At 52.2% G+C, this 20503-nt stretch overlaps 1 protein-coding gene across 2 annotated transcripts; it reads left to right on the top strand.

Annotated features, from left to right (window-relative positions):
* The first annotated feature begins 149 nt into the window (after positions 1–149).
* ADIG (adipogenin) lies at positions 150–7330 on the top strand. 2 transcript variants are annotated; one of them, XM_031433823.2, is made up of 3 exons: positions 150–1539; positions 5431–5563; positions 7206–7330. In XM_031433823.2, the coding sequence occupies exons 1-2, from the start codon at positions 1413–1415 to the stop codon at positions 5547–5549; spliced, it is 246 nt and encodes an 81-aa protein (XP_031289683.1). In that variant the 5' UTR covers positions 150–1412; the 3' UTR covers positions 5550–5563; positions 7206–7330. The 2 variants fall into 2 exon arrangements, with proteins under 2 accessions (XP_031289683.1, XP_010973547.1); XM_010975245.3 differs by having other exon boundaries at positions 7182–7321.
* Positions 7331–20503: the final 13173 nt, after the last annotated feature.

Genomic DNA, 20503 nt, shown 5'->3' with positions numbered 1-20503 from the left:
TGCATAGATGTTCCTCCTAATTTACTCTTTGCAGGGGGTGTCTGCTCTGCTTTGACTGCCCTTCATAATTTGGATCAGTGGGTTTTTACTCTGTTTTTGTAGAGTATCATGAAATACTCAAAATTCGATAAATTTTAAAAGAACAGTATTTGCTTTTCCATGCTGGAAGGAGCTTGTATAACTAAAGCACTGCCAGCAAAGGCCCCCCTTACAGAGTCTAGCAGATCCTGAGGGGCTGGCTGACTATCGGGGACACAGAAAGGCCACCTGTTCTCCCTGCCTGCAGAAAATCTGAGCTCTGCCAGGGCTGGCTGGTCAGGAAAGCAGAGAGATGCAGGGGAGGTCATCCCTCCGCCCGCTGGCTCTGAGTTGGGTTGACTGCAGAAGGTTCCATGGGGCCAGATTAGCACCTCAATGCCTAGATCACACGTGGTGGGTGGTTGTACCGCTTGAGCAGTCACAGTGCATGCCTTTGCTGAGAGCCACCCCTCCAGCCTGGCACTGAGTCCATATGACATTAATGTGTGCCCCCCCCCACCCCAAACTGTGCCTGGAAGCCAGGGCTAGGAGCTGCCTCCCCTGCAGGTGTGTGTCCACACCTGCTCTGTCTGCTCCCTCCAGGACGTGCGGCTGGCTCCTGGTAGCCCGAGACGCTTACCCCTGGGCTGACTGCACAGTCGCCCTGTCTGGGGGTCTGGTGAGGAAATGTGTGTTCAGGCCTTTCCCACCTGTGCTACTCAGCTCTGTCTGACCTCAGCCCCTTCAGGACCCACTGCCAAGAAATCCCCCCAACCCTGACCACCCAGCTCCCGGTCTTGGTCCCTGGGCCCTGAGTGGCACAGCTCGCCTGGCCACCATGCTTCTTGTATGCACATTCTGATGCCATCTTCCCCGACTTCCTCTTCTGGGGACTCAGGTCACCCCACAGCTGGGCTGAGGGCCCGTAAACACCTGGCCCGCCAAGCCCCAGCTGTGCCCCTACCCACTTTTTGCTGTGCCTGGCCCTCCTTGCCCTCCCCCGGCCGGCGTCTTCCTGTAAGGAGGTCCTTCCACTCCACGTCTCCCCTGGGTCTAACCCCACTTCCTGTAGCTGCTCCCCGAGCCTGGGACCAGGTCTGCCTTACTTTCCAACCTGCGCTCCACAAAATGCTCTGGTCTCAAAATCAGGCCTATCTCAGACCAGCTTCCCACTGATGTGTGGAGTTTGTTCTCAGCCAAACTGTCTCGCTACCCCAGCTTCTACCCACTGGTCCAAAACAGCTCCTCATTTGCCTGAAGGACACTGACTTGCTCATTACGTCACTGGCTCTGTCACAATTGGGCTGAGAGCAGAGTGTGGGCCTGCCCGCCGGGTCCCCAGGGCAGCCCTGCCAGCGCAGCTCAGACTGGCCCAGTTTAGCCACACATGCACCATGAAGTACCCTCTGGTGCCGCTGGTGAATGAGCTGACGTTTTCCTTCCTGGTGTTCTGGCTCTGCCTGCCCGTGGGCTTGCTGCTGTTCCTGCTCATTGTGTGGCTACGCTTCCTGCTCAGCCAAGGTGAGCCGCCCAGGCTGGGCCCCAATCCCAGCGCTGAGCAGAGGGTGGAATAGGGCACAGAGAGGGGTTTCCTTCAGGTGTCTTAACACCTGGCTCCGAGTTGGCAAGCAGTCACCTGTAAGAGGAAAGGACTGACTTGGTAGCTTAGAGTTTCTCAACCGAGAGTCCAGGGGTGAATACTGAGTTTGGAAAGCAATACATACGTGTGCACGCCTGTGTCCCTTTAGGGCCGCCGCTGGCACTATAGGTCTTTGGTACATGTGAAATGGTGGTGAATGTGATCGCAAATTTAGTTAAGATATAGAAGGTAAAGTAATTTAGTTTTGCACTATAAACAAATATATTTATGGTAAAATAAAGAAATCTTGGAGCAGAAATGTACCTGGAATTGGTTATGGTGTATACAAAATTCATATTACTTCTGAACAAGCAATAGTCATGCACTACTTTTAGAGCTATTATTATCAAAATGTAAAATATATAAACAGAATAACAACTGTAATTTTTGTGTGAAATATTGTCAAATGTAAAATGTATGTTTCAGCATGGTAGTAAATGCTTTCTGTTTTTGTGATCAGTCATTAATTTAGAAGAGTTTGAATCAGAAAGGGAGGGAGGGAGGGAGGGAGGTAGGAAGGAAGGATGGGAGGGAGGGAGGAAGGAAGGGAGGAAGGATGGAACCCCTTCAGAGCCACCACTAGCACGTAAGATCGCTGGTACAAATTGGAAAGAGGTAGGTGGTCCCTCTGGGCAGATGAATTAGTAAAAGGTGTCCCTTGCTGTGAATGCAGCCAGGACACAGGCTCAGTGAGCAGAGCAGGGACTGGATTTCAGCTTCTCTCTGCCCTCGGCTCAGTGCTTTCACAGCAAGGAACCAGCACAACAGGGCCCAGCAGCCTTAGGCATTAAGCGGGCACCCAAAGACCACTCCCATGGTCTCCTGCCCAGACCACACGTCAGGTAGGATCTGGGTTTCTGTGGGACACAGGATCATGGAAGCTGACTGACACTTGCCCTGAGCTCAGCACACCACCAAGAGGCAGGGTGGCAGGGTGAAGCTGGAGGTGGAGGGCCAGGGACGCAGCCTGGCCACGTGGCAGGAATGACCCTCTGCTACTCGGCAATCCCATCTCCCCGGGCACTCCCTTCACCTGGGGGCCTCTTCCTGGGACTGCTTGCCCTCCCACGTCCTGCTCCTCAGCCCCATGGCCTTCCGCCCGCCGGGCAGGGAGGGCGCTGAGCCTGCTGCCGGCTCTGGTCAGACGGCACTCAGGCAGGCCGAGCAGTTCACCCCCGACTTGCGCCACAATCTTCAGTGTGCAGGCTGGTCATTGTGCAAGGATTGGGACTTCCTGGCGAGAGCTTCCTGAAAATGTTTTGTTTAAAGTGTGTTCTCCTTATATTCCCAGGGTGGGTGGCAGCCCTTCCTGAGAGATGCAACTGAGGCCCAGGGCTGGTGTCTGGTAGAAGTCAGAGCTCTCGTCTCTGTAGGGGCTGGAAAAGCCCATCTCTCCAGTCGAGGAGACGTGGGCCCAGGTTTCGGCCTTGCCTCTTAATGGTTCATAACAACAGCTTCTTTGAACACTGTCCTAGGCCTTCTGCTACACTCTTGATGTGCGTTATTTCATTGAATCCTTAAAATAACCCTGTGAAATAATCCTTGTACAACTGAGGGAACTAAGGTTCGGAAAGAAGTGACCTGCCCAAGGCCACACACCTGGGTAGTACTTAAGAGTGCCGATTGTCTGGTGTCACATCTGGGCTCTGCCACCTACAGTTATGTGACTTGGGGCCAGTCCTCTGTGAGCCTTAGTTTCCTCATCTACAGATAATAATGGTCGCTACCCTGGGGCTGTGGAGCCATGTAGGTCAAGGGCAGGGCACACCGTACAGGTACACACATGGCACTTAGCAGGTGCTTGTAGGCTGAGAAATAATCCAGTCAGTGTCGGTTTTGTCAGTGTAGGAGGAAGTGTCGGAGTGGCTTTGGGTGGCTCCTCCGGAAAGTGGGTCACCTTACCTGAGGTCCAAGGCATGGTCTCCTCCGGTAATTCGGACTCCTCGGAGGCCTCACTCTAATGTCGTCCACAACCTGCCCTGTCCGACCCCTTCTCAGACTTTCTCCTGAGAGGCTGCTTACCCACCAACACCTCACTTTGAAATATGCCCTTCTGTTAATTTTGAATTGAAGAGAAGCCATCCTTAAAGTGAGGTGAGCAGCCCTCCCTCAGGGTCCCTGTCGTCTTGGAACTCCTGGTATTATTGCTTCTGTTCTGCGCTTGTGCTGAGAATTGGCTCAAACCCAGGGTCTGGGCCTGCCAGGGTTTGCAGGGCTGGGGCTCGGGAAACCCTGCCGTGGACTTTCTACTGGAATCAGTTCTGCCCGGAATCCAGTATGAACAGCAGACAAGAATGGCTGATTTCCCCACGTCACTCCCTCCTGGCCCTGCTCAGCAGGGCGCTTTCAGAGCCCAGAAGGCAGAGGGTTGAGCAGAAGTGCCACGTGGCCCACAAGGATGGGCTTTTCCAAGTTGAGGAGGGAGCAAGTGGGGAGGAGGAGGAAGCTGCCTGGTGAGAAGGACGTGGAGGCAAGAAAAGATCGTGGGCAGCTGAGCCCCAGAGAAGCTGGCCACCGGGTTCAAGCCCAGTCCACAGCCTGGCATGGGGAGGGAGGCGGAAGCCTCTGAATTCCCTGACTTCAAACAAGGGCACCTAACGGAACTGCAAAGGACCATGCAGCCGGGAGCCAGCGCTACCACTTCCTTGTGTGAGCCAGGACACTTCACCTTCCTGAACCTTCCTCCTTGTAAAATAGGGATCACACTAGTAATTGCCTTTGGGAGGTTGAGAGGATCAAATGAGAAAATGCATGCAAAACACTTGGCGTACAGTATGTGTTCGAAAAACAATCACTGTCTCTAGTGAATAACAGTCACTTTGAGCCAGCACACTGATTTTAAATCACTCACAAAAACTGCCAACTTTGTTGAGTGCCTGTTTTTCCTGTCTTACCTCAGTTACCCTTCATTACAGAAGAGGCCCGTTTTATTATGCTCGTTTTATAGATGAAGAAATTGAGGCTCAGCCTTTTCTTGATCTGCATTAAGGGCTGTCTTCAGCCTCCTTTATTTCTCTGCAACCAGTGAAACAACTTGGGTATCCTGAGAAAAATAATCATCTCCCCCACCCCCCCTGTTTTCTCACCTTGCCTTCCCCAGATAAGCCGTGTAAGCAAGCTCAGTTACCCACTTAATAACACATGGAGGTTTTCCCCCAAAATGGGGGGCATTCTTTATTTTTTTTTTAAAGGATTCTACTATATACTTCTCTGCCACTTTCTCATAATATACCTTGGACATCCTGCAAGTCAAAAGATACAGATCTAATGCAGGCATTGTAACATCTTCAAGACACCATTGGACAGATGGACTGTGCGGTGTGAGTGTAACACATCGTCAACCGTGATGGACACACACATGGTTTCCAGGGTATTCGTGTGTGTCTGTGTGTGTCACCATAAAACAGGGCTGTAATAAAAACCATTGTATACACCTTCTCAGGTATTTGTTAATGAGTGAACTGGTGGACGGATGGATGAATGGGTGGGTGTGTGGACTTGTGTCTCCTCAGTGACCCCTCCCGGACCATGCTCAAAACAGGTAGGTCATTTGCTCACCTTCAAGGCCCTTCCTCCTCTAGAAAGTGGAAATGTCACAGGACAACCTTTCTTGATCCCTGGTCACCATTCAAGGCCCTGAAGTCTTCCTGAGGTCTCAGGGCTGTCCCATACGTCACGATTCCGCCTTGACCCCCTGACGGGGGGCTTCTGTAGGGTCAGGAATAGGAGATAGCATGTGACCACCCAAGAGGCCTTGTCTTGTACCTCCACAGATTCAGAGGAAAATGACTCATACTTATGCTTGGATTGGGAGCCCTGGAGCAAAGGCCCTGCCAAGTTCTGTCAGGAGGAGACACTCCACAGCCAAGAGGAGGGGAGGACCTGCTGCTGAGCCCGTCCTGCCAGGTGAGACCCCTCTCAGGGGTAGGGGGCTGGAAACAGGAGCCTCAGGGCCCCCCAAAGCCTAGGGTGGCTGCCATCTTGGTGGCCTGCTCCCTTGGCCACGCTGGGGTGCCAGCTCCCTCCACCGTGCTGGGGATTTGACTGTCTCCGCCGTGTCAGAGAACCTTCTGCCTTGTGGTGTGGGAGCCCTGTTTCTGCCATGTTCAAGGACCAGCCACCTCTGCCAGGAGGAGTTTCTTCCCAAGGTCCCCTTACCCTTTACATCTACAACCTCACCTCCTACCTGCCTCCTTAGGGTCTTGGCAATGGCTGTTCCCTCTGCCTGGAACCCCCTCTCCTCCAGATGCCCCTCACCTGGTAGGTTCTGCTCCAATGTCACTTTTTCAGCAGGGCCCCCCTCCGACCATCCTCCTTAACACTGTAATCTCTCCTCACTGCACCATCCCTCTGACGCGGCTCCACATCCTCCTTCGCTGTAGTTCGTGTCCCCTTCTGACATGCGTGATAACTGACGTGTCTCTGTACCCACAGCGATGCCTGCCACATGGTGGGGGCTCATTAGGTACTTGTAGAAGGAAGGAGAAAGACTTAATAATATAATAATAATAATGGCTGATATTCATTGGGTGCCCATGCTAACCATTCACAAGCTCATTAACGGAATCCTATGAAGAGGATGTTATTCTGATCTCCATTTTACAATGAGAAGGCGGAGGGGCAGTGCAGGTAACTAATCTGCCGCTAGCAGGGCTCTAGCGCTCGCTGAGCCCAATGGGATTAATGCCATTTCTATGCCGGTGACCGCCAGATGTATCTCACTCTAATCTCCTTCCTGGGCTCCATGATCTGTCTGCTTGGTGCCTTTTCACGGCTAGAATGGGATTCTCAATTCCTGTTGCTACTCAACAAAGCAGAACACAATACCCGATCTCCAGCCAGCTTGTCCCTGTGTCTGTGAACAGCACCACCATTGACTGGTCTCGTTCTTGAGCCACAAACCAGGGAGTCCCCCTTCATGCCTCTCTTTTCCTCCCACCCCACGTGATGTCCTAAACACCATCTCTCCTGCACCCACATCTCTCTGTCCGCAGGACCACCAAGGCCTGCCCCACTCCACGGTCTGCCCGTACGTCTCACTCTCGGAGCACCTGCCTCCCTCAGTGGAGGAAGGAGGTGGTGGTGAGAAGCAGGGAGCCTCACTTCACCTCAGTTACACTGACTCTCAGCCTTTCCAGGTCATGACCTTGACAGTTGAGAGCCCCTGCCCCAGAAAAATATATGCCCAGGCCTGCACTCAGAGTTCTGTGTCCAGGGCCAGCTTCCCCGGGTTGTAACCTGTGCAGTCCCACAGGGTCACATGTTCAGAAGAACCTCGTGCTTCATTTAAAGTTCTACTGTTGTCGCCTGGAAATTCTCAATTTTTGCACAAGGCACCCCACGTATTCATTTTTTAATGGGCTTCACAAATCAGGTAGCCTATCCTGTTGATGTACGAGTAATGGGGTAAGAAGAGGAGATTTTCAGACTCTGCTCGAGAATCCTGTCCCATTTCTACAGAGCCCTTCCCACCCCCTCAAGTATCGGCCCCTCTCTTACTCTTTCATCCCATTGTCATCCTTAGAGCCAACCTGCCATCTCTTCCCAGCCTGGTGTTCCTGGAGTCAGCCGACGCGGGTGGGAGAGGCTCACCACGGAGGGAAGAGGATTCCGTCGAGTGAGGTGCTTCCCTGGGAGCCCCAGCACGTCTCCTCCACCGGTGGACACACAAATGCCTCCTGAGATCCAGCTCTTCTCCACTGCAGACTCCCGCTCAGGCCCCCCAGGGAGGAGCGCGAGTCTGTGAAGGCAGTACACTCAGGCCCTCCGGGGAGGCTGGCCCGCCGTCCAGGGCAGGGCCAGAGGGTGTGGGTCCCTATTAAAGAAACAAAGGGGTTCCTGTGCTCAGGAGACCCCTGCCAAACCTGCGGGCACTGGCCAAGTCCATTCATTTGACAAGTTGTGGGGATCGAGCCCAGACCTGACACCAACGTGAGCCATCCTGACCTTTGGGAATCAATTTCCCATCTGTGCAAAGGGCCGGGGGCTCTTACTCTGAACTTCCGTTCTCTCATTTCAAGCTCACTCCCTGATGAGTCATCAGGTTGATTTTAATGACAAATATTCATTTTACAAATACCTATGAAGTGTCTACCATACACCTAAGCCACAATAAGAAGAGATCATGTTTACTGAGCGCTTGCTGTGGACCAGATGCTCTTTTGTGTGCTTTACACACGTGATGGTTTTTAACCCTCACGTGCTTCCTGTGAGGTAGGCTCTCTGGTTGTCCCTGGTTTACAGATGGGGAAATGGAGTCACACTGCTGGGGGTGGGATTTGAACCTGGGCCCCGACTTGAGTGCCCAGCCCTGCTCCACAGTGCCCGTTCTTCTCCGGGTTGGAGCATTGTGGGAGGTCCTGGGGAGGCACCATGTTCTGATCTTTCAAGAAATCTCCTGAGGCAGCAGGGTTGATGGGCTGGAGAAGGGGCTAGGCCCCCTTGGGGAGGGGATCGCCTGGGTATCATCTTAGTGACCTGTGGACTTGGGCCCACTCTTCTTAGTGTAAAGGCAAATATGCCACCTGGGGAGGGGTCACTGACACCCAGAGCCTTAGATGAGGGCAGGAGGGCCAGGCAATCTGGGGAAGACCACAGCGTTCCATCCTGGCCAGAGAGCAAGAAGAGAGGCTCCTGGTCCAAAACAGGTCCAGGAAGTAGGACACAAGCCAGGGAAGCCGAGAGGAATGTCCCTTACTTGTCCCTAAATGCCCCACTTCGACATGTTTGCAATGATGAACTCCTACTCCTCACATCCTAGGCAAGATGTCAATCTCCAGCGAGGCCCTCCTGGACCCCACATTCAGCCACGCTTGTTTCCTGCCCCCTGAGCATCCTCCCTCCCCACCCCACCCCTGCCCCTTCCACACCCGCAACACACTTTTGCTGCTTTCCTGTTTCCTAGCAAATGTCACCATCCCCATTTCACAGAGGAGGAAAGCAAGGCCCAGAGGCAGAGGGTGACCTGCTCAAAGGCACCAAGGGAGTGAGTGGCCAGGCCAGACCCTGGGTCATGGCTGCTTTCTTCACCCACATTAGCCAGGGACGTTATTAATTCAGTCTTGTTTCATATCGGGTGGTTGTAGGTAATAATAACCCTAATGGCTTTACAAGTAATGTTTCGTAGCTGGTTTTTAAAGCTGTTCTTTCCACTTCACCTTTGTAGTGCAGGCGAGTGGGCAGGGCTCAGAAGCGCGCGTGCGTGCGTGCGTGTGTGTGTGTGTGTGTGTGTGTGTGTTTGTGTGTGTGTGTCTGCCTGTAGGTGGCCCGGCTGAGCCAGCTGCACCTGGAAGGAGGCTGGACATCTGTCCCTGTGTGTGGTGTGTGGGGGGAGTGCCCTGCAGCCTTCCTCTCGCCCACACTGCTGACCGAGTCCGCCCCCCTCCCCCCACAGCAGCAGCAGCAGCAGCAGCAGCAAATGGGGAGATGCGAGGATGCCAGCCCACAGCGGAACCTGTCCTTCCTGCTGCCCAGAGAGAGAGGCTGGCCCTGGTGCTCCTGGCTTCACTGTGTTCCCGGATCCCACGGGCCCACATCGCCAGGTGATCCAGGTGCTACGCCAGGCGCTGGGGGGCTTGGACTGCAGGTACAGGAATCCCAGGAGAGGAGAGGGAGGTTTGAGCCACTGGTGTCTCACAGCCAAGCCCGAGGGGTAAGGAGACCAAGCTGAGGACCTTCTATGTGCTGGACACATGTGACATCTCACTTGACCCTCATGACACCCCTGTGAGACAAGAATTCCCCTTCCCTCCTCAGATGAGGAAACAGATGCTCTGGAAGGTCAAGTAAATGGTCCAAGGTTACCGGCTGCCAAATGGTCTAGTGTGTTTCAACCCTTGGTCCATGGGACACTAAACCCAGGCCTTTCCTGGGACACACACTTCCTGCGCAAATTACAGACAGTTCCCAATTGGTCACATGGAAAGTGTCTTTAGAGAATGGGGACTCAGGTATGAAATGCAACCAGGTCAGTCCCGGGGCTTCTGAGTCTCCTCCGTGTAAGTGCCCTTCATTCTCCAGGGCCCTGGGAATCCTCCAGGCTTCACAGAGGAGCTGCTCTGTGAAGGGAGAGGACATGCACACCTCTGAGCGTTTTCGTCTGCCTCCAGGTTACTTGTGTTTCTGGCTTGAGAGGACTAGGAAGGGACCCTGAGGGGACAAGCTGGGCCCTTGAATGGGTTTTTCCCATCAGGCCCCTGGGCTTCAGCCTGGACAATCACTTCCTGGGGCAAGGGCCTTAGCTAGGAAACCACTTCCTGGGGCAATGGGTCTGAGCGCTAAGCTTTTTTATTCAATCCCGGGGCTTTGAGCTTCAGCCTGGGAAATCACTTCTTGGGTCAAAAGGCCTGAGTTCTCAGCCTAGAAACTTGCTTCCTAGAGTCATGATCTCAAACTAGGCAATTGCTGCTTAGCTTACTAGGACTGAGCGAGGGCACAAGCCTGGGAAATCGCTACCGGGGGCTCTGAGCTTGGAAGAGGTAAGGAGGCAGCCCATCCCAACAGCCTCTCTGTTCTGTTTCCCCGCAGTTGCAGAGTCCGAGGGGCCGCAGGCGCGGGCAGGGAGGGAGGAAACCTTCCACACGAACTCTGCTTACTCTGAACAAGCAGCTGTGCTCCTGCACAGAGGTGGGCTGCCCCCAGGCAGGAACCTGTGCCTAAGGCAAGGGACCCCTGCTGGTGAGGATGCCACCCAGAGGGCTGGTGGCCAGGCCCCATCTTTAGGCACCAGCACATCCTGTCCCTCGCTCCAAACCCCTTCTATGCTGCCAGGCACCCAGCAGACTGTCGTTGAATCATTCATTCATTTAATTCATACCACAAATATTTTTTGAGTGACTGCCCGCATCAGAGGCGGGGGAAGCAGGGAGTTACAGTCCTGTATGCTCTTTATTTTCATTTATGCCTTTTTTCATTGCTTTTATGCTTAGAAAGTCCTCCTGGTCCAGCAGACTAACTATCCACCTACATGTGTTTTTCTATTTTTTTTTTTAAACTAATTTTGGTATCTGATGTGAGAAACCCAACTTCTTAGTTTTTTTCTTCTCCAAACGTTCAATTGTCCCAGCACAGCCCCTTCCAAACTGCCAGTAAAGTGCACAAATATTTACCATGTACGTACCACTTGATTTGTGTACCTGTGTGACTAACACCAGAGGCCCATCACCCTGAGGCTCCCTCCCCTGTGTCCTTTCCCAGTTAATCCCCCCTCCCAGCCAGGGTAACCACTCTTCTGATCTCCCTCAGTAGGTAAGGAGTCTTTCCCAGGTCTCCCTGCTACTGAAGGAAGAGGTTCTTCATTGATCATATTCTGATGTGGTTGGACAATGCTAGGTCACATTTTACTGAGGGCTTCCCTGCCCCAGGCGTTGTTCCAGAGGCATCCACGTGCCCTGGCTTGTTCCTTACCTTGCCCTAGGAGATGCGTTCTGTTGTTGTACCCCATTTGACAGATAGAAAAAAGAGAAGTGAAGCTTAGAGGGAAGAGATGGAGGTAGCTGAGCCCCCGGCAGCCTGACCCACAGCCTTCTGGATTGACCACAACTTCCGCATTACTTCCCTCCTGCTGGATTACTTCCAGATTGACCATTACTCCCCGTTGCTTAGGAAATTTGCCCCCATCCCCGCAGGAACCCCTACTCCAATGTGAAAGTACGGTCTTTCACTCAAATAGAATCATCTTTTAAACTTTATGTTTTGAAATAATTTTATGGAAGTTTTTTTTTTTCACATTTTCTAGGTGACTTATTTATTTTTATTTTTAATTTTTTTTGGTGGGGGGAGGTCATTAGGTTTATTTATTAATTTTTGGAGGTGGTACTGGGGATTGAACCCAGGACCTTGTACATGCTAAGTATGCGCTCTACCATTTGAGCTCTACCCTCCTCTTGAAATAATTTTAAATTCATAAGAAGTTGCAAAAATAGTAGAGTTTCCATGTATATTCTTCACAGCATTATACCAAGCACTTTTAATATATTATTTAATTTCATTCTGTTATGTTGACAGTAATTGTCTATAAATAAACTAAAAAATAGTAATAGTTACGGTTACTGAGTACTCAGTATGTATCAGGCGCTGTGTTTTATATGCTTTATCTAATTTAATATCCCCAACAATCCTGTGAAATGGATACTATTATTAGCCCCATGAAGTGGGGAAGCCAAACCATCATCTTGACCCTGGCCTGGGATCCAGACACCCTGAGAATTCCTTCCTTGTCCAGCCCTCTCTTTTCCTAACAGGACAGCATCTATGGGAGAAAGAAACCAACGTTGAAACCAGCAACTGTTGGGAAGTGAGATTCAAATGGGTGGCTTTGTCTCCCATGAAAACCAGGAAGAAGAGAGAGCGAGGTTTCCCTCAAAATGAGAGTAATAGGTTTCTTGGCTGCTTCCACAGGCCTGTGCTGAATGACTTACACATTAGGCCATTTAATACTCACATCGTCCCTCCGAGGCGGGTGGGTGCTCTGATTACCCCCACTTTGCAGATGAGGAAACTGAGGCCTGGAGAAGTGGCAGAGCAACTTTTACCGGAGCCTTGGGCCAACTTCTCGTCAGTGCCTCTCCTTCCCTCAGGGTCTGGAACACAAGCGGAGACCGGCGCTCCCAGCTTGGCGACGGGGCCTCAGGACCTGCCTGCGAAGGATGCACGCAGACAGAGACAAGGCGGGGGACAGCCCCGAGGCGGTGAGTGCTCCCCACCCTGACCAGGTGGAAAAGGAAAGGGCCAGGGGCGGCGGGAGGGCACCTGGAGGCGGCGCATCCACAACCTCCAGGTCCTCGTGACCAGGCTGCCAGGAACGGCGCTGCCGGTTGCGGCCACCAGGGGGTGCCCCGGCTTCGTCGCAGAGAGCGAGGAGGTGGAGTCTCAGTAAGGAACAAGGTGAAAGAACAAGGTGACCCGGACCAAGGAGGAGGAAACTGGCGCGGAGCGGAGTGTTTTGGAAGCTATCTCCCTTGCCTTATTTGTAGGATGCCAGTTGTGTGGTTGGCTGAGGGCTGGGAAAGTGGAGGTCGCTGTGCAGGGTGTGGAGTGATTTGGGGGGGGGGGGCAGTAGCAGGATACTACTAAGACTACTTGGAATATTAAGTCCTCTGGAGGAGTCCAGAACAGAGGAGTTGACGGTGTCGCGCGTGCATGCGGTGTATTTGTATAAACCTGTATGCTTGCGTCTGTAGGCGCCCTGCATGCACTCCTGTTGGGTATGAGCGTGAACCGCGTGCACACGCGTTTCTGTACGTGCCTTTGTGTACGTGGACATGATATGCTTCGTGCACAAGCAGCTGGTGTGGGTGTGTATTTATGCATCTTGTATTTTCAGCACAGGTATTTGTGTAAGTGCACGTGTATGCGTGTTTACACACACATCTGAATTCCAGGCACGCATGAGTGTGCCCACATTTAGGAATCATGTTCTCTTGGCAAACTCCTAAGGTGGCAAATATCCGGGTGGCCTGGCCTAGCAAAGATCCCCTGGAGGTGCCTCTGCGCCTGCACCAAAGTGGCCCATGTCCTCAACGGTTCACAGAGCACCTCAGCCCTGGTTCGCAGTGTCAAGAGGGCAGTGAGGACATGGACGGCCCCCTCCCACTGTCGGGGCCACCTCCCCCTTACCCCTTACAGGAGCCTGTCCCCTCAGGGAGCAGGGATTGGGTGCGGGGAGGGGTCAGCCCTCAGAGAGGAAAGCCATCGAAGGGAGTTGCACGTGCCATTGGACTGTCTCTTTCTGGGGTGGTCAGAACTGGGTTCTCTAACCTTCTTGGCTCCAAATCATAGTAACAGCCACTATTCATTCATTCGTCTTAGTATTTAATGAATGCCTACTCTGCACTAGGTACAACATGGAATGCTAGAATCACAGTGAAAAGAACAGGCACGGACCCTGGACCTCCAAATTCACAGCCCTGTGGAAGAGGTAGACATGAGTCAAATAGCGATAAAGTAAATATCAAGTTACAAACTGTATTAGGTTTTATGAGAAATATAGGGAACAATGGGAAGGTAAAACAAGGCACCTGGTAGAGTCTGGGGAATGAGGTAAGGCTTCCAGCCACAGAAAACCGCATGTGCAAATGTCCTGAGGCAGCATGGCCAAAGAGCTGGAAGATCAGTGGGGTTGGTATGCAGCTGTCACTCCAGGACATAAGAAACAGCTTGAGCTCTCAGGAGCCCCCTTGATGGAGTTGACATGAAGGACTTGGTCTTAGCAAGTGTCTAGTCCAGTTCCTCCTTGTACAGATGGGAAAACTGAGGCTCAGAGAGAGGAATGGCCTGGCCCAGAGCCACACAGCAAAGTGGGGACAGATTTTGGAATTGAAGCCAGGATATCCATAATTATCATATGATAATTATATGATACTTGTATAATAATTATAATTAACACACATACTTGTACAATATTCATAATCCATCTTGACTCGGAATTTGCCCTTCACCACAGGCTCCTGTCCCCTATCTGTCCCCCCTCATCCCACCTCTCCAACAGCTTCCATTCTGATGCCCAATGGGAAGGGGCCTTGTAGGGGGGGGGGCCATGGCTGGTCCTCTCCGAGTGCCTCCCAGCTGCCTCTTCCCTGCCTCTTAGTGCTGGGTTCCTGTGTGGGCTCTGGCTCTCTCAGGAGGGTCCTTGTGTCTCATCTCCCACCTGGAGCCAAAAATCAAAGAGGCTACCCCTTCCAGGCCTGGGCTTCCCACACAGTGGTTGGTCTCGCTGCCTTCAGTGGCTTGCTTCTTTGAGTCTTGCAGCAGCAGGTCCATGACGCCAGCTGTCATCCTCTGTGAAGTCGCAGGGAATACCAGTAATACCTTGTCCCCCTCTTGGGGAGCCCAGAGTCCACCCTGGGGTGAGTCCTCCCTCCCCTCAGCCCTCTCCCGTGAAACCAGGTGGATCCCTGCTATGAGGTTAAGGGTCAGCCTGTGCACGCCCTAGACTTCAGTCTTGGAGTTTGCAGTTTTGCCTGGAGCTGGCTTCAGGCATGGAGAGGGCAGAGTTTTTTGTTTAGTGTGACAGTTGTCAGTACCTCCAACCTCTGGGCCAGCCTAGCTGACGTGAACCTCCTCCGGGGCAGCGGCCATGATTCCTTAAGGAATTCTGTAAACACGTGTCTGAGAGTCCCCAGCTTTGTGGGAACTGAGGCTGGGCAGCTGATTTCAGTTGTGTTCTCTAAAGCAGTGATGTCTCAAACTTGAGCAGTGCATCAGAATCACCTGGAGGGTATTTAAGACACGGGAGGCTGGGCCCTGAGAATCTGCATTTCTAACAACTTCCCAGGTGTCACTGATGCCGCTGATGCAGGGACCACACTTTGAGAACCGCTGGCCAGGGAGCAGAGGCCTAAACCAGGCTTCCTGTGTAGAGATGCTCTGAGAGAGCAGAGTGCTCCTCAGCCAAAGCCTTACAAGGGAGGGAGGGGAGGAGGAGAAGGGGTGAAGTCCAGCCGTGGCCACAAGGGGGCTCTGGAGCGCAAATTGCATCCGAGTGGTTCCCTTTGGCTACAGGGAGGCTGGTCTCTCCCACCTCAACCTCCTGCACCCCTGCTTCGCACAGGTGTGCGTCTCCTAGACCTAGATAACTGCCTGTTAGAGCTGTACCGTGCCAACCCCCATGGCAAGTGGATCATCAAACAGAACCCCACCTAACTAAGCCCTGGGGCTCTAAGGAGCAGCCTAATGATGGTGAGAACACCAAGAGCTTTATAAATTTAATCTTTACAATAATCCAGTGTTTTAGTTTGAGTGATGTGATGACAGCAGCTGAGTCACTAAGCACTTACTATGCACCAGGTACTTTACATATATTAACTCCTTTAATCCCCACAACAACCTTATGAGACAGATTATCATCATGACCTCTTTGCAGGAGAGGAAAACTGAGACTCAGAAAGTTAGTATTACTTGGCCACATGGCCCATGAGTGACAAGATTTAATTCCAATGCAGATTAGTCTGGTGTCAAGATGCAAGCTCTTACCTATTTTAGACCATAAATTCAAACTCTTTTTGCTTTGAATATCCATACTTGTAAGTGTTTTAATGATGGTCACTTCCGCAGCCTCCCACTCTCTCCCCCCACTTCCCACAGTGCAAACACCCTCAGAACCAGGAAAGGGGAATGCAGAAAACCCAGTGAGGAGGGATTGACATTAATTCTGGAACTGCCTGGCAGGGCAATGGAGATTGTAGCAGGTTACAAGCCTTAAGTGACCTCAGTTCCCCCAGAAGCTCCATCCAAAGAGCCCAGACTGAATGAAGCATGAGTTCAGCCCAGCACTAGCCCACAATCCTTTGAGGCAGGTATTACCATGGTCCCATTTTTACATACGAAGGAGCCAAAGTTCAGAGAGGCTAAACCATGTTCTTAAAGTCACACAGAGAGTGAGAACGTTGGATGCCCAGTTCCAAACCCAGTGCTCTTCCAGCCACACCCTGGTTGCCTGAAGCAGGATCAGGACCTGGTAGGTGCTGGTGAGAGAGGACAGTCAAGAACAGAAGTAGAGAGATTGGGTAGATTTTCCATGTGGGAGAAATACCAGAGATTCAGCCAGAGTTGCTGCTTCTGTTCCCCACAGTCCACCTACAAGCCCTGCTGAAACTCCCACTAAAATACACTGCTTCCCCCCACTTTACTCTTTTGCTCCTACTACCATCCTAGTCCAAGCCATTGTCATCTCAATGCTGCTGCTCACGGTGGTGGTGGGATGGTGATGGTGGTAATGATGGTGGTGGTGATGGAGGTGGTGGTGGTGGTGGTGATGGTGGTGATGGTGATGGTGATGATGATGGTACAAAGTCTCAGTGGCTTCGATGCCTTTTACCTACTCTCCTTGCTATCCTATCTATTCTCTGTACAGCAGCCATGATGACCCTTGTAAAAGAAAAACTCAATTATACTGAAAGCCCTCCTACTGAAAATATTCCAGAGGAATCCCACACCACTTCAAATAACATCCCAACTCCTTACCCTGGCCTCTGAGGCCCGTCCAGTGTCTCTGATGTCACTTCACCCATCCTCCCCGTCACTTTGCAGAGCCAGCCGCATGAGCCTCCATCCTATTCCTGAGACATACCGAGGTCATTCATGCTTTTGGGCGTTGCACGTGCTGTTCCCTCTGCTTAGAACAGCACCCCCAGCTGCTCCCATGGCCAGCTCCTTCAGCTCCGGGTCTCAGCTCACTTGTCCCTTCCTTCACAAGGCCTCTCTGACCATCGTGTTTGAAGTTGCTTCCTCTCCTACTCTCTCTCTCTCATTGCCTTAATTAACTTTCTTCCTAGCATTTATCATTACCTGGAATTATCTTACTTAATTAGCTTTTTCTCATCTGTGTCCCCAACTAGGATGTAACCCCATGAAAGCAGAGACCATGTGGGACTTTGCTCACCTTTGTGGATATAATGGTACATAGTAGGTGCCCAATAAAAATCCGTTGGGTGAATGAATGGATCAACGAATACCTCTCAGCTCCTCTGTTTCCTCTGGAAACTGTTGTCCTCATCACCTGACTTAACTCTGACCTCCCTGGTTTGATGTGGGAAAATGAGGAAATGCACCTGAAGTACCTACCCCCAGCGCTCATTCATTGCTGTCATTATTATTGTTATTATTATTGTTATTGTTATTATTATTATTATTATTATTAAACAAGAGCCAGGCAGCTGAAATGGTGAGTGGTGATGTCATCTCCCCCATGGTTCTCAGCACCTGTGCAGGTCCCACGGCGTGTCTCACACAGAGCTGGGATGACAGGGAGCTGGGATGACAGGGATGACAGGTTGGACAATCCTTTAACCCTGGCCGGAGGGGCAAGTGCCTTGGTGGGTGCTGGGAGCCCAGGCCTGGCTGTGCTAGCTCTGCGCTCAGAGTGGGCCGTCAGCCACCAGCGGAGAAGCCCAGTTTAATCACATGTCAGTTTCCCCATTCATCTTCGGCGCTATCCGAGGGCTCATCTTTTTCCACCCTGTGGCATCTGGTGATTGATGACCTCGCACCAGCCCTGCTGCTGGGTTAGCACAGCTCACAGTGGGTGCCCGGCTTCTCCGGGCTCTTTGCTGTCTGGGGCTCACTCTGGCTGGGATCATGCTGATTTTAAGGAGCCCTGGTATGGACTGAATTGTGTCCCCCTCCCCCAGTTCATATGTTGAAGCCATAACCCCCAAGGTGACTGTATTTGGAGATCAGGTTTAAAGGAGGTAATTAAGGTTAAACGAGGTCATAAGGATGGGGCCCTGGTCCAATAGGACTGGTGTCCTTGTAAGAAGATGAGACACCAGAGCTCTCCCTCTGTCTGTGCCCACACGGATGAAAGGCCATGTGGGAACACAGTGAAGAGGCCGCTATCTGCAAGCCACGAGGAGAGTTCTCACAGGAACCACATTTTCTAGCATCTTGATATTGGACTTCAAACCCCTAGAACTGCGAGAAAATAAATGTCTGCTGTTTAAGTCCCCAGCCTGCGGTACTTTGTAACAGCAGCACGAACAGACTGAACAAGCCCTTGCTACCTCCAGCTTCTGAGAGCAAGCAGCATGGGATTTGGACAGATGCCCTCCAGGAGGAACATTTCCTTGAGCAAATGGAGAAAATGGCCCCCAAGCAGAGAAGTGTCTCACCTGGCATTCGGGTGGGTGCCTCCCTGGGAGGGGCGGTGCTTAGACGGGGCCACCCTGGGCTGGCTGGCAGATGGCGCTCCAAGCCAGCTCTGTGGGGCTGCAGGTAACTTGCCCAGCCTCTCTGTGCTCCCAGACTTTCACTCGCTGTTTCTCAGTCCCCACAGAGGGCGGGGAGGAGGAAATGAGAGATTCTGCAGTCGCTGGATGATGAAATTAGGTGCCCACTATGAGCCCAGCACTGGGCTAGACTGGGGCCAGAGTAATAAACAGGCAGGGAGGGTCCCAGCCCTCAGGAGGAGACACTGAAAGGCTGATGTGGCTGACGTTGAGAGAGTGCAAGGGGCCAGTGGGCAGACTGGGCAGGGACTGGAAACGGATCCTAAGAGGTTTGGGAAGACTGGAAGGGTTTAAATAGACCAAAACACTGGCCTGGGAACTCTAAGACTGCCCCAAGGTTTACTCTTAGCAGACCTAGATGTGGCCTCAAATGCCCCTGCATGGGACTGCCTGTTGGTCTGCACTGGCGTCTGGCTGGGGTCCCTCACTGCCCTAGTCCCTCCCAAGGGGGTCTCATATATCCTTCAGGACCCTCATTGAAGACCCTTCTCTCTGAGGAGACTTCTAACTTGAAACCAGAAGAGATCTCCACCTCCTTCATCCTCCCTGCACTTGACTCTTGGCGTTAGAGGGACAAGGGTGTGAAGGCAAACGTCCCTCCGGCTCTGGCTGGGGCGGGGATGGAGGGAGGGAGCGCACTGCCTGGTACCTGGCTGTGGGCAGGTGACTCTCCCCCTCCATGTCCTAGGGCCCACACCCCTGCCTGCCCCTCACACCTGGACCCTACAGGATATGTGCAATTGTGATCTATCAGGACTTCATCCACACACTTGAGGGGATCGCCTGTCCTGATTTTCAAGCCCGGAGAGGGAACAAGCCAGTGTCCCCTGCTCTTTGCAAGTCCCTGGAACCAAGGCTGTGGTGGGAGAAATGAAAATTATTCCTGGCAAGCCTATCCTGCTGTCCCCTGCTCCACCCCGGGGGCTGCTCAGAGGGTGGGAGATGCCTTCTATTGAGAAACCCTTTCCCACCCCAGACACTTTGGGGAAGGGAATGGGAGTTACTTTCATTGTCCCTGAATGCTGGCTGGCAGGAGGCCCAGGGAGGGGGCTCCCCAATAGGGAATCTGCAGCTGCCTGTCTTTAAGGTAAAATTACCGTAATTACTTCAATTACCAAATCCATCAAGAGCTTTGGACTAAGGAGGCCAGTGAGTAATCAGATGGGAGGAGTGTGAGTCATGGAGGTGGGGGCACAAAGTGTAGGAGGGGGGCAGGCGGTTGATGTTAGACCAGGCTTTTGATTGGGGTGGGGGTGGGGAAATGCAGAGAAATTGTGATTAGCCAAGACCCCACTTTGCTCCTTGAGGGCGGTTTCTTCTTCTATATTACAAAGAAACTGTTCTTTGTAGCCCTCTCTTTGGCTTCTTCTTTCACAGAACCCCGCACTCCATGGCCAACTCTTTACCTCTGATGAGAGTTAAAAGTAAAAAGCAAAACAAAAACAAAAGAACAAAAACAAAAAACCAGTAAAAGCTGCTGGCATCTCCTAGGCTCTTGCTCTGGGCCAGGCCCTTTGCAAGAGCTTTCCCAGCTTCATCCCTTCCAACCCCATGGAGCAGGTTTAGTCCCATTTTACAGATGTAAAGGGCATCATGCCTCTCCTCTTGGCCTAGATGCTCCGGGACACCAGACCCTGGGCGTGGTTTGCCTCTGTACCTCTCACCCCTGCCTCGCCTGGTAAATCCGCACTTGGTACACACTCAAGAGATACCTGGTGAAGAAAATGAAGTACCAGGCTGGCAGGTTGGTGGGTTATGGGGAAAATCACCTTACTGGCCAGGTCCCCTTCAATCACCCTACTTCCTCCCTCCAACTTGCAGCCTGGACATGGGGGTCTGGAGCAACTGACTCAGCAGGGAAGGTGGTCAGGACCACCATGCACGCCCCACTGAGACAGGACGGTGACCCTGATCACCCATGAGAATGATTTCAATGCTGTGGAGTAATAGAAATTTTACCATTTTAACCATTTGTAGGTGTACAGTTCAGTAGCACTAAGTACATTCACATTGTTGTACCATCATCACTACCGTCCACCTCCAGAACTTTTTCGTCTTCCCAAACAAAAACTCTTTACCCATTAAATAGTAACTCCCCATTCCCCTCTCCTCCCAGCCCCTA

Source organism: Camelus dromedarius, chromosome 18, assembly GCF_036321535.1.
Source record: "Camelus dromedarius isolate mCamDro1 chromosome 18, mCamDro1.pat, whole genome shotgun sequence".
Lineage (NCBI taxonomy): Eukaryota > Metazoa > Chordata > Mammalia > Artiodactyla > Camelidae > Camelus > Camelus dromedarius.
This window is presented reverse-complemented; position numbering and strand designations above follow the sequence as displayed.

Bases quoted from the DNA above. Each gene is read 5' to 3' on its own strand.
- ADIG (XM_031433823.2), top strand. From the start codon at position 1,413: ATGAAGTACCCTCTGGTGCCGCTGGTGAATGAGCTGACGTTTTCCTTC. The intron at 1,540-5,430 runs GTGAGCCGCCCA...GTACCTCCACAG, and splicing joins ACGCTTCCTGCTCAGCCAAG to ATTCAGAGGAAAATGACTCA.